The following is a 16153-nucleotide window of genomic DNA, read 5'->3' as shown; positions in this document are numbered from 1 at the left end:
ACGTGCGTGAGGCGGGGCTGCGTTTGGAGCCCGGGAACCCAGAGGTGTCGGGACAGGCCTCACGCTGCCTTTCTGGCTTTCCCCGCGCTGTTGGTGTGTGTTTCTGGCAGCCGGGCTGGCCTTGCCTCGCCACAGTGCTGGAAGGGGGGTATGAGCGCTCTATGAACCTGAGAGGACTGTATGGCAGCGCCAGGCCTGGAGGTAGGGCTGTATGGCAGCACCAGGCCTGGAGGTAGGGCTGTGGAGCTGCGGCGGTACACACCAGGCTCCGTGCCCTCGGCCGCCCTCCCCGCATCCCCCCATGGAGCACAACGAGGTGTTGCGATCACCCTGAGCTGATCCCGTGAGTTCACCGCTGTTCGGCCGCTGGGGCCCTGCCCGGGCGAAGGGCAGCACGGCCAGGCACGAGGCCCTGTGTGGTGGAGCAGCAGGCATGTGAGCTGCCCGACCCTTGGACTCGGCCATGGCCTAATCCTGTCTGTGGCAGCTATGCCAAGTGCCTACCCCTGGGCACAGCCAATGCAGGCTGGAGGCAGTGCCCGGCCTCAGCCTTGCCTGAGGGTCAAGCATGTCTTGGCTTTGCTCTTGGTACTGTTCTGACGTGTGGGTCTTTGAGAAATCTCAGTTGTAATCTGGAACAAATTGTGCAACTGGTGTGTTATACATTGTTTATCAATGGCATATTTCATAGTGAGGACTTCCCCGGGAGTTCTAGTTGAATTATTTTGTCAAGTTTGAATTCTTCTCTACATGGATATGTGCAGTTTGCCCCAACTTGGAGTGTTCCCTGTAAATGAGATTCAGTATTTGCTGAGAAGCAGTTGTACTTTGGTCCTACAGCAAACAGCCCGCAGAGAAAGCTGCAGTCCTGCAGCCAGTACATGCACAAACAGTATTATCTGTGTTTATTAGCTGCAGTGCTGCCAGCTGTACCAGTACACCTAGCACCATGCTGAGCAGTTCTGCACATCAGCAGGTGCCCAAAGGACAAATGTGTCCGCAGCTCTGGAACAGCTTCTCCTAATTTGGTTGTGCTTCTGTGGATTTACATAACTAGCAGCTTTTCATTGCAACTCAAACAGTGGCTCACATCAGCGGGACAGCAGCTCATACTCTGGCCATTCTCACCCACCCCACCAATGGTGCATCCAAGCCCTGCACTGTTAGCAGACTGCAGCCTCTGCACATTGCTGCCTCGCCTGCTGACACACAGGGACTGCCCGACAGCCCCCAGCAAACCTGATCCTCAGTTTGTCAGTTGCAGTATAAACTGCTGTAATCTGCAGCAACCCCTATGCAAAAAATGTCCTTCTGAAATTAGGCAGCAAGGCCAGAACATAAGCATCACTTCTTTGGCTCCCATCAGTTTCAGCTCAAGGCTTACTTCCCTGCGAGGACCAGGACCATCACCTGCTTACATGAGAACCAGGAGCGGGCACCAGGAGCTGATGGCGTTAAGTGTGTACAGGTGAGCTCCACCTAGCGTGAAGGTGCTGCAGTATCAGTGAACATACTCTGAATTGTTTGTAAGCGCATAGAGAGTGCTTAAAGGCAAGCTAGCAGCTCTGTTAGCCCCAACCCTCTGATTTAGGAGATAAGGACCTCATAACAGTGTATTATACCACATCAATTTAGAAGTAGCAAGAGCCTACGCCTACTGTACATGTACACCCTGGTCTCAGTGTTGCTCTCATTGGTGGTTTTGGAGCACCAGGTGGCACAGGATAGGCACTAAATTACAGGGAACAGGATGAAGTAAAACAGGGAAGAGTGCAAAAAAACACTCAAGCAGAGTACTCAAAACATTGACAGGATGTTGCTCATGCCATACATCCTGTTACTGCTTCACTTACTGTAATATTTCAGGTAAGAAAGTTCTGGGTTGTGAATTTAGCTATCTGCTTCACTGAGAGTTGAGAAACTCGGGGGGGGGGGGGGTGGAAGAGAGAAAGGAAGGAAGGAAGGAAGAAAGACAGGGAAGGCAAGGAAGGCAGGGAGGAAAGAAAGAAGGAAGGGAGGGAGGGAGAGAGGGAGATTGGACTTACTGGCTTGGTTAGGAAACAGATTTCAAGACTAGGAGGAAAAACATCTGTCTAAACTTCTGTGTAATACAGGTGATACTTCACACAGATACTCTGTACTAAACCAATTAGTTGCTTGTTGAGGGCAAATTATATATTATACACATTATAAGAAGCATTTTATGTAATCTGACAGGATCACTGTTAAAAAGAATGCTCATGATTTGCTCAACAGTATTTTCCCTTATTGCACTGGGAGGATCTGCACAGAGTGTGAATTAGAAGGGTACAGCAAATGAGGCTTTTTTCTTTGGGGTTGTACCTCATTTGTTACAGCAGGCAAAAAGATGGTTATCTGTGACGAGAACGGTCTGTTGGTTAACTCAGAGAAATCCTGGTTCCCATTCAGGGCAACCTGCAGGTCAGCCCACAGCACCTCACCCAGAGCAGCTGCCAGGCAGTACATCATCATCTGCAGGATGCCAGGTGTCTGCCAGAAAGTCACACAGTCCATCACTGCTGCACACCAAAATGCTGAGGGCGTCCTTCAGGGTATGCTGCACCCAAGTAGCTGCCATCCTGGGGAACACAATGAGCAGACTATGCTCTTTCGTATTCCTTGACCAGTGTTCTGCCAGGCAGCACGGGCTAAAGTTCAGGGTATATCACTGACCTTAGAAAATGTGGAACAGTGCCAAATACTGTGACAAATCAAACCCTCAAAGTGGTACCCACCGTCAGTGAAAACATCTGATGTTGTGTTCTGTACCTTGGTTCACTCTTACCCAGGAAATTCTTACTTACACAACCTCTGCAAAAAGAACTTCATTTGTGTCTGGGGAGAGCAACAATTCTGTCGCAGCAGCACTCAGGAGCACCCTGAATTAGGAGACTAATATTTTACTCTGCATGGTGGCTTGATAAGAGAGACTGAAGAATCCCTGTACTGAGTGATGCAGATGCAGGAGGTGCTGGATAACTGTGGTTTCAGTTAGCAAAAGCCATTCTGTGCAGCGAGAGTGTTTGATGACCTCGTTAGGTTCCATCATGGTAAATATCAGAAGGTGCCTAATGAAGGTTGTAACAGTGATGCCATCACTGGCATCTTCCAAGTAAAGTGCTTGGCTCTGCAGACTCTACTCTTAGCCAGAGCCCACAGAAGGGCTGTGAAGGCCCCAGCCAGCAGCAGCTTTCTTACATATGTGACTCACACTAATTTAGCTTAGTGAGGATTACATGTGGCCTTGAGCTTTTGTTCATGCCTAAAGTTGGCTTTTAGTATAGTGTCATTACAGATAGCATACCTACATACCTATAGTAGCCACAGATGTGCTACAGCTCATGCTGCAAGTGACCTCTGCCAACCTGTCTCAAGCAGAATCTCATGTAGTGCTTTATGTGTTTTAGCAAAGTCCTTCACAATGCTGTTTCACACTATTGTCCTTTGCAGCAATACAGAATAACAAAACTGGAGATATAGTTGAACTTTGACTTGTACTACAGCAAGGTTTCTATTGCTGTAACTGGCACTAGCATTCCAGTGACTATACCAATTGTCTCAGTGGTGTTAAATTCAACAAATTCCAGATTCACTGCAGCTAAATTTCTCCTCCCTGCTCCTTGGTAGAGACGTACCACACTTCACCAGGTTTTGAATGTTTGTGCTGCCACTTTGTCATCAACTGCCCAACAGAGGGCAGAGGGAGCCTTCATTTCAGCTTCGCTCTAGATGAGGACTACCAATATTTGCATAAGAGATTGGTATGACCAAGCTGGTTCCATTTGGAGGAGTAAGGTTAGTCTAAGGGTTAAAAGAAGGCTATGTTTTTGTTGCAAGAATGCTAGAAATTATTTACTTGAGAACATGCTATTTGTATGTGAAGCATGGTATATGAAGCAAAAGTGAGCTAGTAGGAAGAGAAGTTTGAACTAATTTTACCTCTTGACTCTTATTTTCAGTGTGACCCTAACAAAAGAAAAAATATCATGTTTTGTTTCTCTGAGGAGCCTGATGTACAGGAGTCTGGTTCAGTCCCTGGGATCCTGACTCTGGATTGGTGGTAAGACAGTACAACGTCATCTCCTGCCTCCCAGTCATAGTGAGCATGAGCACAGCATGAACTGAGGACTAAGCACTGAGCCTCGTAGAGCAAGTTTAACCAAGTAAATTCCCCCTTAAACCAGTCTGGGAAATTATGAACACTGCATGTGGTATGTTAATGGCATGCGATGGGACTGGAACAGCAAGACTTCTGCCCTTCCTGTTCCTCACCTGAAGTCTGTAATTCAGCTGCCCAGTTACTTCATGCTTACTGAGCATACAAAAAAGCCTGGGTAAAACAAATAGAGAGAAAGAGTGAGACTATTACTAGCGGGAGATAGCTAAAATCTTTTCCTGTTTGCTTCCCTGCAGTCCAAAACCAGAGCTTTTGTTCACATTTTATTGTTTAGAAGTGTAATGCTTCAGCTCCAAGGGACAGACAGATGTAGTGAGACTCATAACATGATGTCTTACTCAAGGGAATTTATAGCTTGGGATGTTCTGTAGTTTTTAGTGGAGAGCATTCAGGCATCCTGGTGTAAAGGACTATATAAAGTAAAGGAGATATGCAATCCTGAAAGCGATAAACATTTAAAGAATGGAAAATAGGACAATGGAAAAAAAGTTAATTGGCTTTACTTGGCTTGGGATCAAGCCCCAGGCATTTAAACTGTAGCTTCTCCTTTTGTGTTAGCTTTGATATTACACAGCTTTTTATCAGCACCTGTTCTGCTCTGAAACACAAGCTAATTTATACCAGAACAATTTGGAAAGAGGTAAACAGTCAGGGAATGATTCAGTCTTTCTGTTGTAAATAATAAGCAAGTGTACAAATGAGGGTGAGTGTCAGGGTGGGACAGGAGTAAACTGGTGGCTAAACAAGATAAAGGCTCTTTCTCTACTATCCTTCCCATTTCGAAAACTCTTCATAAAAGGTCTGGCAGAAGGAGATATGTGTATGTATGTGTTCCTAGACATAGGGTCTGGAAAGCAAGGCCATAGCAAGGACCCAAGGGTGCCTCTGGGAACCTGTAAACCTGCTGTGCCATTTCACCACTGATCCAGCTGAAGTGCTGGCTGCTTCCAAGACCTCTGTGAGGACAAAAGCAGGGCAAAGCTTCCAATCAAAGAACACACGGTAGGTTGTGGTGATTCTGCCCCTCTGCTCTGCTCTTGTGAAACCCCACCTGGAGTACTGCATCCAATTCCAGTAAGCTCCCAACACCAGAAGGACATGGAGCTGTGGGAGCACATCCAGAGAAGGACCATGGAAATGATCAGAGAGCTGGAGTACCTGCTCTAAGAGGACAGGCTGAGAGAGCTAGGGCTCTTCAGCCTGGAGAACAGAAGGTTCCAGGGGGACCCTACAGTGGCCTTCCAGTACCTGATGGGGCCTACAGGAAAGGTGTGGAGGGCCTTCTTATAAGGGCATGTAGTGATAGGACAAGGGAAAATGGCTCTCAGCTGGAAGAGAGCAAATTTAGACCAGATATCAGGAAGAAATTCTTTACTGTGAGGATTGTGAGACACTGGCACAGGTTGCCCAGTGAGGCTGTGGGTGCCCCCTATCTCAAGGTGTTCAAGGCCAGGCTGGATGGGGCTGTGAGCAACCTGGTCTAGAGGGAGGTGTCCCTGCCTATAGCAGGGGGTTGGAGTGAGGTGACCTTAAGGGTCCTTTCCAACCCAAACTATTCTATGATTCATTCTATGATTCTGTTTCACACATCCCAGCATCAGCATTCCCTATCATTTCCCAAAAAAAATCCCCAGCAGATTTGTTGTTTAATGTTCTTCAGTCCCAGGAAAAAATCACATTCAGCTTTCTGTGTGGGAAGACAGTAACGATCTTCCCAGTATCTTATCCTCCCTTTAAAACATCCTGTTTTGGATGACTGTGTCATTTCCTTTCCCAAGACAGCTAATCACTTCCTCCTGGTTCTCTGATTATGCACTGGAGATCAATTGAATGATAAAATAATTAAGTGTCTTTGTTTTACCCTTTAATTAGATTACTTGGAAGTAATAACAATGTCTTGCCAACCTTGAAGGTTTTGTTCAGTTAGCAGGAATTAATTGATATTTTCCTACTGATATTTTCCTAAATCCCCAACCAAAGAAATCAATACTGATTTTAAAGGTGGTTAGAAGTATGCACGCTCTACCACCACACTATGTCTATGTTCACAAGTGAAAACAACTGATTATAAGGCAGCACGAAAAATAATCTCTTCTTAAAGATGATAATTTCAAAATAAGTTTGATCTTAAATTATAACTCATTCTCTGCAGCAATGATCCAGTTAAAACAAATTCCAGGAGACTTGTTTTTAAGAAGACTTGCTCTATAGATGTTTACAAAGTACTTTGAAATGCAGTCATAAAGAAAATGCTGTGAAAATGAAATATTCGTACACCTCTAAATCAGCAGCTGCACAAAACCTTAAGGCAGGCAGAAGTGTTAAGCCGTTATTAAAGATTTAAAGTAGCTTAGCAGCTAATCGAAATTGATGACATCTGATGACTACTCAACAGTCACTGTATGATATTTGCTTGGGGCTGTGTCTAGCCCAGAACAGGTAATTGTTCACACCATCAGAATTGCTTCCATGGTCACCATGGTCCCTTCAGTACCAGGACTGCCTTTTTGTTGTCGACACAGTGAAGTCCAAAATGAATGTGGATAAAATCTCAAGAAACTCAACAAAGATAAATGGTCCAAGATCTGCCTCTGGAAGGGAGCAGCCCCAATTCAACAGGACACACTGGGGGCAAGTGCTTGGAACACAGTTTGGTGGAGGAGGTGCTGGGGTCGCTTCTGCCACTGAATTAAATTCATCTGCATTTGCTACCTCAGTCTGGTGTTAAGTCATTATTCGGTGTTGGTGTAGCAGCTCATATAAAGGCTGTGATTTGTAACAGGGAAAATTCTGAAAGAGTTTGAATGGGATGATTTCACAACATTCATCTTGTCCTGGAAGCAGAAAATCATCAGTGGTGTGTGCACCCGGAATGCATTCTTTATGGATGTTACAGGTAACACTGGTGGAACTTGACTTGAAGCATCAAAAGCTGGAAAATAGAAAAAGAGATTAGGGTTGTTGATGCTGAAAAAACATTTTTAGCCCCAGTGCAAGTTACAAATGGAGGAAAAATATTGATAACAGAGAATTTACATGGTGTATCTGAAAAGTGATACTGAATGTCATTAATCCACATCTGCCTTAGCAGATGTGATGCAAACAGGGCGCTGGGTGCTGTCCTGCTGGGGAAAGCAGCCAGAGCTGCGTGCTGGCCTGGGCTTCACCTGCAGAGATGCTGCCTTAGTTGTGCTGTGTGAGCTGCCCTGTGTCCGTCGCTGTGTGTGACCCGCCGATCACTTCGGCCGCGCACCCGACAACCCACCCCGCCGGGCGACACCGCGGGGCGCACTGAGCATGCGCGGAGCATGGCGCGGCGCACGCTGGGAGTTGTAGTCACCTCCACCCCGTGGCGGCTCCGGCGACTCCGCGCGTGCGCAGATTGCGCCCGACTTTGGAAAGTCGCTGCCTCGGGTTGGGTCGGAGCGGCTGCCATCTTGGCCGAGGGACGGAGGAGCTGAACGGCGCCGTGCGCGGTGAGGGGAGCGGGCTCTGCAGCACGGGCAGGGCAGGAGGGAGGAGGAGGACGAGGACGAGGAGGAGGACGAGGAGGCGGGGGGTGGCGGCGGGGATGGGAGCTCCAGGGGCAGCGCTGCGGCTCCGCCGATCTCCTCGGCTCTGGGCGGGGGGCGCGGGGACCCCGCGGTTGTAGGCCCGGCCGCCTGAGGGGCTCCGGCCCCACGGAGCTTCACCGAGCGGCCTCGGCGCGCCGCGCTGTCCCCTCCCCGCCGGGCCGAGCCGGGGGCCCGGCCGCAGCCGGCGGTATCGCTCCGTGCCTGCGGCGGCGGTCCCGGGACCTCTGGCCTGTGTGTGGGGCTGCACGGCTCCTGCACGAGCCCACATCCCCCGGCCCCGCTGTTCCCCGGCAGCGCGTGTCGCCGCCCCGCTCGGCCTCCGCCATCCTGCCCGGGCTCCCGGGAGCCGGGACCGGTCACTTGGCCCTTTCGGCGCTCCGGGATCGCTCCCGGCCCAGGCGCTGCTTCTCAGCGGCAGTTCCGCAACACGGCCCCTTCCCTTTGTATTCAGCCCCGTCCTGTCTGTCTCTCGGGGTCTCGGCCGGGGGAGGCTGCTGTGTGGAGTTCTTTGCTTTGTTCCTGTGGGATAACAGCTGTGCCATGAAGCAGCGTTTCCCAGCACGAGTGTGGTTGGAGGTGTGTGTTCCCTCTTGCTGTTGCCGCCGCTTTATTTTGGAAACACGGCCGAGTTCTGGCTGTTAACTCTCCTGCTTCCTCACAGGGGTCTGTGACCTTGTGTGGCAATAACAACCAAGCACGAGTGGAAGGTGCCGTCTGAGGGTGTGAACGCCTTTATTAGATTGGCTCTGAAATCCAGGAGTTCAGCTTGTTGCGATAGGTGTAATCTGTGATGTTAAACTGATAAACAAGCTTAGCATCTATGTATGTGGGGAGAGAAAACCGAGTGTAGCAGTTGGGCCATCTGTTGTCATTTGCGTGGCATTCTTTACCCTTGAAGCTTCGGAAGATGTTCCCAGAGAAGTTAATCTTTATAGCTCAGGTAGGATAGAAAGGATCACAAACAGTTCTCTTTGTGAAACATTCTTTTTCTCAGTGTTCCTCATTGCTCTTTGTTTTAATCTCTGCCCCTTTACCCTCATCCTTTTGGCAGAGGAAGGAGGAGAAATGTGAACTGGGATTCCTGAGAAGACAATTAGTATCGAGAGCCAGTTGGCTGGCAGTTGGTCCAGCTACTGCTTGAATTGACCCGAACAAGTTATGCATAAAGAAGAATGAAACATCGGCTGCAATCTGTCATTAGCTCAGTGGGTTTTATTGCCTTTCAGACATCTTGTTTGAAGAACAAATTTTAATTCTTTCTTCTTCTAGTGAAAGTCCAAAGCAGTTCTAATTTAATTACAGTTATATTACTCTTTGCTACAGCCATTTGAATCCGAACTTGGTCTACTGTGCGTTCTTAGTTGTGGTTTGACTGACAGCTTTAATCACTGCTCTGGATACGTTCACCTCCAAGTGATCATCAGAGCAATATGCGGCATTCTAACCTGGAGTGAGTTTTCTTGTATTAAAACAAAGAACTGATGCCGTATGTGTAAGAGGTGACGTTGCAGTGGAAAATAACTGAGACTTCTGAGTGCTAACTTTGAAAGCTTCTTACAGATTAAACAGTTATTTTGGGTCTTAAGAGAGATCGAGAGATTATTCGTATGAATTTATAAGTTAACAGACATCGCCTCGTTTTCTTCACTCTATTTTTGTTCCTGTTGTAAAGTTAAGGGTGTTTTATGTGTGTGTGTGATGAGCCATTTCCTGAAATACAGAGTTGTTTGGTTTCTTTGGTTGGACGTTTCAAAACAGCTTGTGAGAGTGAACTGCAGAGCTGAGCAGCAGGTGGGAGGGCAGGTATTAGAGCAGCGAGGTGCTTCTCTTGGAGGCTTTGTTTCTCATTGTTTCTAAGAAAACTTGCATTAGGGCTGCTTGAAAACAGTGTTAAGTGAGGCTGAAAAAATGTTTGCATCTGCAGGAGTTAGATAATTTAATGGCATTATCGGTATCAGTCAGTGACAGAGTCTACAGAAACATCTGTAAATGCGAGAGATATATAAACAAAGTAGTAAACATACTCAACCCTGTTAAAATGCTTTCTGTATTGCAGCAAAAGCAATACAGTTTGTCCTAAAAAATAAAGGAAAAGATGTCAGTGGGGTTAAAGCAGGAGGGGAGCGCAATGCTGGAGCTTCTGGGTGCGCTGTCACTGATGCTGCTCGTTGTTAAGCCTTTCTGTTTGGCAGTCCAGTTGTGTTCATTTAATGTTCTAATTTCTGTCATTCTGTGTGTAAGTGGAGGAACTCCTTTGAGCCCTCACAGCTAAGGAGCGTGAATGTGCAGGTATGTCTTGGAGCAGAGCACTTGCCTGGGTCGATTTCAGTAACTGTTCTTTGTTGTGCTGTAGGTGAGCTTTGAAGTGAGGGCTCACCTCAGAAGAGGAAGCAGACAAGCCGGGATTACAGTCTTGCTTGGGAGGATTGTTTGGCTTATTTTACTTTTTACTGCCTCCCAAATTAAGTATTTTTAATGATTTTAGGCCATCAGCTTGTTTGTGTTTTTGTGCTGTGGAATGGCTGTCACCAGAGCTAATTCTATGCCTGCCTTCTGGAGAGGGAATGGTAGTTTCTCTTCATGCCTTTTGTATGAGAAAAATAGCAATAAGGACCTGAGTGTTGTGTAAGTGATTGGCTTCCAGCTTTTACTTCATCGGGCAGAGTTGTGCAGCTGAGGGATTGATCTTTTTCTTCATCAGAATTGCAAATTACACTTTATAGAAATGAAAATAATGCGACAGACAGGGAAAGAGCATTTTAAAGTAACCAAGGCCCTGTTTCTTAGGGCCCCCTTTTAAGTTATGCCTGGAATTTCTGCTTTAACTATAGTGGGACATAGAACAAACTTCCTGATAAACATCAAGGATTTTCCCCCCTCTGAGGAAACACGATCTGAGATGTTGTTACGCTGGTTATTCAAATCTTTTGTCCTTTAAAATGAACCAAACCCAACAGTACAACCCGGCGCTATGTTAGTGTGCTATTCCCTTTTAAAAAACATTTTATGCCAGTCCTCCCATTTAGGAACTGATAACGCCTGCCTTCCGCCCACCTGCCTGAGCTATTCTAAACTGCTCCTGGAAGGTGCCTATTGTTTCAGTGCAAAGCAGCAGTACTTACATGTTTGCATTTAGATCTGTGATTCTGAAGTTCGGAGCTTAGATTTAAATAGTGGTGTCACTGAGCAGAAGAGGCCTATTTGCTTCAGGTGGATCATTGAAGTATTGCTGTGTGAAACACTGTTTCTTGTTGAAAAGGGGGAATGCTAAGTGGCATCGTTTCTGGAGCTGTGCTGATCTCAGGTATTAGGCTGGGTGGGTTACGATACAGAACCTGGGACTCTTAAGAGAAGGTGGTTGAGCTCTGTAAAATCTTTGTTCTCTGTGCTTACTTTTATTTATAGATGTAGGTTTTTGTCAGGGGCTGGGTGTATTTTTTCTCTCAGCGTTAGCTAAGATACCTGGTAATCTTTGAACTTATACAAAGAGAAAGTAAAACCAGATCAGGTCTAAGAGACCTTGAATAGAGAAAAACAACTTAAAGACATAAGCTACACTCCGCATCTCATTTATTCATTATGTTATGAAATGGAAAGTGATTTGCAGTGTAATATTCATCGAGAGTATAAGCTTGTAGCAGGTAGCATGTTCATTTACTTAAATAAGACCGGCTGTTTGATTTCTGAAGTCTCACGTGGTTGTGATGGACTTTCTGACTGCAAGGTCCTTCATGCACTCTGCAGTATTACCTCTGAGAATGATGTGAAGCAGGTGCTGCTTTCTACAGCTCTGCTCCTTCTGCTACAGTGGAAGATGCTAAGGAAGGCTGAGCAGAGCTGAAGAGACAAACAGCGTGTTGTTAATTTTTAACATGCTTTTGGTCAGCATCCATCCCTGGTACCTGCTCCTGTTCCCTAATGCTTGCTGTCTTTTAATTATATATTAATAATCATTACTCTTGCTTGACAGTTAGAGCAATCAGGTATCCAAATGGTGATTTTTCCACTGCAGGTCTCATACCTGTTTAGTTGGATTGAGATCTGTTGCTCCAAGTGTGACATTTGTACTTTTCTAATGCTGTAATTTTTGTTCTGCCAGTACCATGATTTATTCTTCCCTTGATTTACTTGCAGCACAGCTAGATGGAGTTCTTTGTAAGGATTCCTCAATTTTCAACCTTTCTTACTTGTCAGGACCTGAAGTAATTACCTGTTTTGTCACTGATGAAGTTCTCTTCCTGTGGTTGCCTTCACAGGTGTGCATGTAGCTGAATGTTTGCTGCTTCTGTGACTGTATCACTTTGGAGTCTGGATTAAAAATTAATAATTAAAATATTACAAAATGTTCATAAGGCAAGAATGTATTTAGTTTGGTCTTTAACCCAACTCACTAGCTTACATGAAAGTGGTGACCTGCTTCTTTTCACTGATTTCACCTGAAGTTGAACTCCTGGCCCTGGCTGTTCAGGCGCTGGCTCCTGGAGCAGTGCTGCGTATGGAGGGTAAGGAAACTTTGCAGCGTGAAGGAGTGGGGAAAAGAAAAGGAAAACTGCAGATAACAAGTTAGTGTGGCACTCACTTGTTTGTTGTCTAAGGGCAGCAGGGCTGTTTCTTTTCTAAATACACATGGTTGGTGAAGCATGTGTGCTGTCAGGTGTGATGTTGTCTTCAAAGACACTTCTTGTTCCAGCTATTGGAGGGGAATGGGAATGAGGAGGGAAATGCCAGAGGTTTAGGAAAAAAAACTGGGCTACCTCATTCAACATTGGAAATAAGTCTCTGTAGCTGTCCAACCTAAATTGCTGGTATGTGTTCTCAGTTTATCACACTGTTTTAATTAGAGATTAATGGTGATGTGTGACATTTCTAATTCAATCTTAAAGTGCTCATCACCTGAAGTTGTAGAAGAAATCTTACAATCAATGGGCATTGCTCCTGTGAGTAACTGGCATACTTCACTTTCTGCTTGTTAAATTGAGTTTACCAGAAAGGCATTGGAATATCATTTTTGAATGCTGCTTAAGCATTCACAATAACCTTCCAGGTTTGGATAAAGATGTAAAGGTTGCCTGTGGAAAACTGTGAAATAATAGAATACTTATCTGTGTGAAATAAGTGCAAATATTTGACTTTTGCAAGTGCAGTGTGCGCTGTATGTTACAGTGACCAATTTCCAGAGAAGTGCTGCACTTGTTAAACATTTGCCTGAACTAAATCTGGTTCATGTCAATGAATAAGCTATCACAAGACGGAGGTTTTGTCATTGTTCCTCTACCCATTGAATTGGAGTATTTATTTAACCCCAGTTCTGACATATAGATTGGACACGTGGATTGGCTCTATGGAGACCTATTGATGTTGCAGGTGGTTTACTTGAGCATTCTCCAAAGTTTAAAGGTTTGAAATAGAGTCCTGTGGGGTGTGCGTACAGCATGTTGGTACGTTTTCCTTCACCCTCCAGGAGACCCTCAGAACTACAAGGCTTCTGTGGCATTAGTGACCATTTGGGAGTTATTATAGCAAAAGATAATGTGTGAGGAAAATCTCATCTTCCTATTTGTCTGGGATAAAACATGGCTGTCATGCTGGTGTTATTAGAGGCTGCTGTGTGACACTGTGAGGCTGAGTGTGGAAGGTACCAACAGAAGGAAGCTCACAGTGGAGGATAGACAGTGCAGGAGCTGGGAGGGCAGGGAGACTGCAGGTGCTAACAGTAGGGGTGGGATCTATTGGGACACAGATCCAACTGTCTGCAGTAGGAATTTATTTCCTTTTTGGAATTTCACTTCATGTTTTTAAATTAGCAAATTCTGTGCTTGGAATTTTATATTTTTGGTAGTTCATGCTTTGTAATTAAAAGTGGTAAGATTAGCTTTGCACACTACAAACTAAATACAAAGTGTATTAAAACCCTGCTCCCTTGATAACTGTGGGAGCTGCGTGCTCATCACTCTGATGCTGCTGTTCCACCAGTTCATGGAGAAGTTTTAGCTTTAGGAGGCATTTCTGAGCTTCTTCGTGGTTATATTTACATTGTAGCCCAGTAGTGTGATGATTGATTCCCTTCAAATTGAAAGATACCGTGTTTTGTTGTTAACACTGGTCTTGTGCTATCTTTTAAACGTATAATTGTCAGTTCTTCATGCAAAAAGTCTAGGCTGTGAAGACTGAAACATTCATTCAGCTATTTTATTGATTACTGAATTGATTACTTGAAATATTTCAGCTTCTGCAGTCTCCTGTGTAACCCAGGATTTCAGAAGACTAATCTGCTTTATCTTCATATGGTTTCAGGGCAGCCCCACAAAAAAGGCCATTTAGATGGGAGTGCTGACAGTATTGAAGTAATGGTTCAGTTCTAAGCTACCATCTGTTCTAGTTTGTTATGTTTTTCAGGGAGGTAGATGTAGCAAGTGGTTACATTGTGGAGATGCGGCCTTGGGATGGTTGTGTTGGTTCTTTCTTGTCATCTGGTCTGTGGCAAAGATTCTTAGGAAGCAGGTGGCAGGTGTCTGTTGTAGTTAAACAGCCAGAGTGTGATGCTCCCACAACTCAAGGTTTTACTTGCATCAGTTTTTGAAAAAGAATTTCAGCTCCCTCAGTGTTTGCTTAAATCTTCCAAAATTTGGACAGAAATTTTCATCTCCTTTACATCTTCCTGATTCGTGTGCTTTGTACTTCAGATTGGAAAGCCTCAGTCTTTGTTTCAATCTGGCACTGGGTTTAGTCTGTAGAAATATCATTTCATCTTGTTGCTAATGGTAGACTTCAAGTTCTAGTTTCTTTAGTCAACTGTAACACTCCAGAGTATTGGAAGATGCAGATTTGCAATGCATGTGTGTGTGCACGATGGTAGCCAGCTAAGTGGCTGCAGTTGGACACTGTGGTTGTTGCAGCTCAGTTTCTCAATGGGTGCTGCATCGTGTCCCATCTCACTTGCTGGAGCACCTAAAGGCAGCAAGTGACAGAACTTTCTTATTCAAGAGATTTCAAATAATCAGCAAATTTCAGATTTGTCATTATGTCAGTGGTGATTCATCATTTCTTTGATGATCCTTGCCAGGTAGTAATGCAGATCTATGCAGACTGTTTTGATTCAGTGCATTGCTCAGACACCTGCAGTGATGATCTGTTCAGCAGGGAAGGTGATGGCAGGTGATGCTGTTTGCCATGGTATTTCTCCTGAAGCCTCCACTCATGGCCCTTGTTACCTTGTTTCTTGAGAGCAAATAAGCTGAGGCATATCTGGGCCTCTCTTTGCTACTATACCCCCAAAGAGGCCTTCACATGTGGTGTTCTTCATTAAAATCCACAGAATTTATAGAGAAACCCTAAAACCAGCTGTGAAGTGTGCTGTACAGGTTTGTGCGGAACATACCTACATTAATCTAAGCAGGAATCATTACAATCTGCTTTATGCTTTTAAGAAGACAGCCTGCTGTGTTTGAGTCCTTCAAGCAACAGGATGTAGTTTGTATTCTGGGTTTATAGACACGAGTATACAGCAGCTGTAAAAAAAAAACCCTACTTTTTAAAACAATCGTAAGTTGTCATACTTAGTAGTGATTACAGGTAAGAGCATAATTTATTAATGGTCGTATTTTGGTTTGTTTTAATCATTCTCCAGGAGTTAAAACCTTCACGTAGGTTTGAATAAGGATGTGTGTGAACCAGTGGTAGTGAAGTATAACACTGAGAGTGGAGTAGGGAAATACATTGGAGCAAGTGCTGAGGTGTAAACAAGAAAAGTGAACAGCTGGAGGTTACAGGATCCTCTGTAGATGCTGTCTTCAGTAAGTAACTGAGTATAGAACTGCTTCTAAAGCAGCTGGTTTAAAAGCTGCAAGGTAAGTTGTGAAACGAAAGATGGTGGTCTTGGGTTTTGTTTTACTGTGAGAGCTCATTATAAAGAGTTAATTTATAATATTTGGATTAATATTTGTATTTCAAATGCATTCATAAATAGCTGTAGTACAAAAAAAAAGTTTTCTTTTGATGCCAAATCACAAAATAAGCTGTCAAAATACTTGGAGCTCTGCTAGAGCAGAAATGCCCCAACACACCAACTGGTAACTGCCTTTGTATGCCTCCATCCAACGCTGCATCCAGCAGCGTTTCTGAAGTCTGCTCATGCAGGTTGATCAGTGGGAAGGGATATGTGAATTTGTCAGCATAGTATGCAGCTGTATTATACTTCCCATATCATATTACCTGTATACAATGGTGGGACTTTGGGCAGCATAGTTTTGATGTTCTTGCTATCAAAAATGAAACTGCATAACCGTTTTTTCCCCTCAAAGGTTTGGATTAATTTATATGGATACCTAAGATGAACTTTTAGAAGCTGTTTGAAGATCAATGCCCTGTGAGTGTAATCTGC

At 44.9% G+C, this 16153-nt stretch overlaps 3 protein-coding genes across 18 annotated transcripts in view; 2 read left to right on the top strand and 1 right to left on the bottom strand.

Moving 5' to 3' along the window:
* The first annotated feature begins 74 nt into the window (after positions 1-74).
* Positions 75-6909, top strand: LOC146757790 (uncharacterized). Of its 11 annotated transcripts, none has more exons than XR_014935918.1 (5): positions 75-201; positions 1367-1468; positions 3981-4081; positions 5037-5200; positions 6628-6909. XR_014935918.1 is itself a non-coding variant. In XM_085520197.1 (4 exons), the coding sequence occupies exons 1-4, from the start codon at positions 181-183 to the stop codon at positions 6743-6745; spliced, it is 294 nt and encodes a 97-aa protein (XP_085376323.1). In that variant the 5' UTR covers positions 75-180; the 3' UTR covers positions 6746-6909. The 11 variants fall into 11 exon arrangements, 4 of the variants coding, with proteins under 4 accessions (XP_085376323.1, XP_085376321.1, XP_085376320.1 ...); XR_014935923.1 differs by having other exon boundaries at positions 108-343; XM_085520197.1 differs by lacking the exon at positions 5037-5200 and having other exon boundaries at positions 4029-4081.
* A 112-nt stretch (positions 6910-7021) lies between these two features.
* LOC146757789 (uncharacterized) lies at positions 7022-8116 on the bottom strand. The gene is given in 7 exon segments (XM_085520185.1): positions 7022-7130; positions 7366-7618; positions 7621-7659; positions 7662-7752; positions 7754-7869; positions 7872-7940; positions 7943-8116. Coding segments are annotated over 7 exon segments (732 nt in total). The 5' UTR covers positions 8100-8116; the 3' UTR covers positions 7022-7123.
* LOC146757788 (E3 ubiquitin-protein ligase Itchy-like) overlaps positions 7589-16153 on the top strand; it is a 57507-nt gene continuing 48942 nt past the window's right edge. For 4 of the 6 annotated variants that reach the window (XR_014935917.1, XM_085520123.1, XM_085520127.1 and 1 more), the window contains exon 1: positions 7589-8713. Coding sequence is in view for 3 of the 6 variants with exons in the window: in XM_085520123.1 (XP_085376249.1) it covers positions 8681-8713 (33 nt within the window). In the remaining 3 variants the exon portion in view is untranslated. The remainder of the gene's footprint in view (positions 8714-16153) is intronic. The other 2 variants (XM_085520124.1, XM_085520125.1) reach the window with 1 other exon arrangement.

The sequence above is a fragment of the Coturnix japonica genome, chromosome 19 (assembly GCF_054131305.1).
Source record: "Coturnix japonica strain WE chromosome 19, WE-NBRP24, whole genome shotgun sequence".
NCBI lineage: Eukaryota > Metazoa > Chordata > Aves > Galliformes > Phasianidae > Coturnix > Coturnix japonica.
Note: the sequence above shows the minus strand (reverse complement) of the source record. Positions and strands in the feature narration are given on the sequence as shown.

Bases quoted from the DNA above. Each gene is read 5' to 3' on its own strand.
- LOC146757790 (XM_085520194.1), top strand. From the start codon at position 181: ATGGCAGCGCCAGGCCTGGAG. The intron at 202-1,366 runs GTAGGGCTGTAT...GGCTCCCATCAG, and splicing joins TGGCAGCGCCAGGCCTGGAG to TTTCAGCTCAAGGCTTACTT. The intron at 4,082-6,627 runs GTAAGACAGTAC...GGCTGTGTCTAG, and splicing joins ATCCTGACTCTGGATTGGTG to CCCAGAACAGGTAATTGTTC.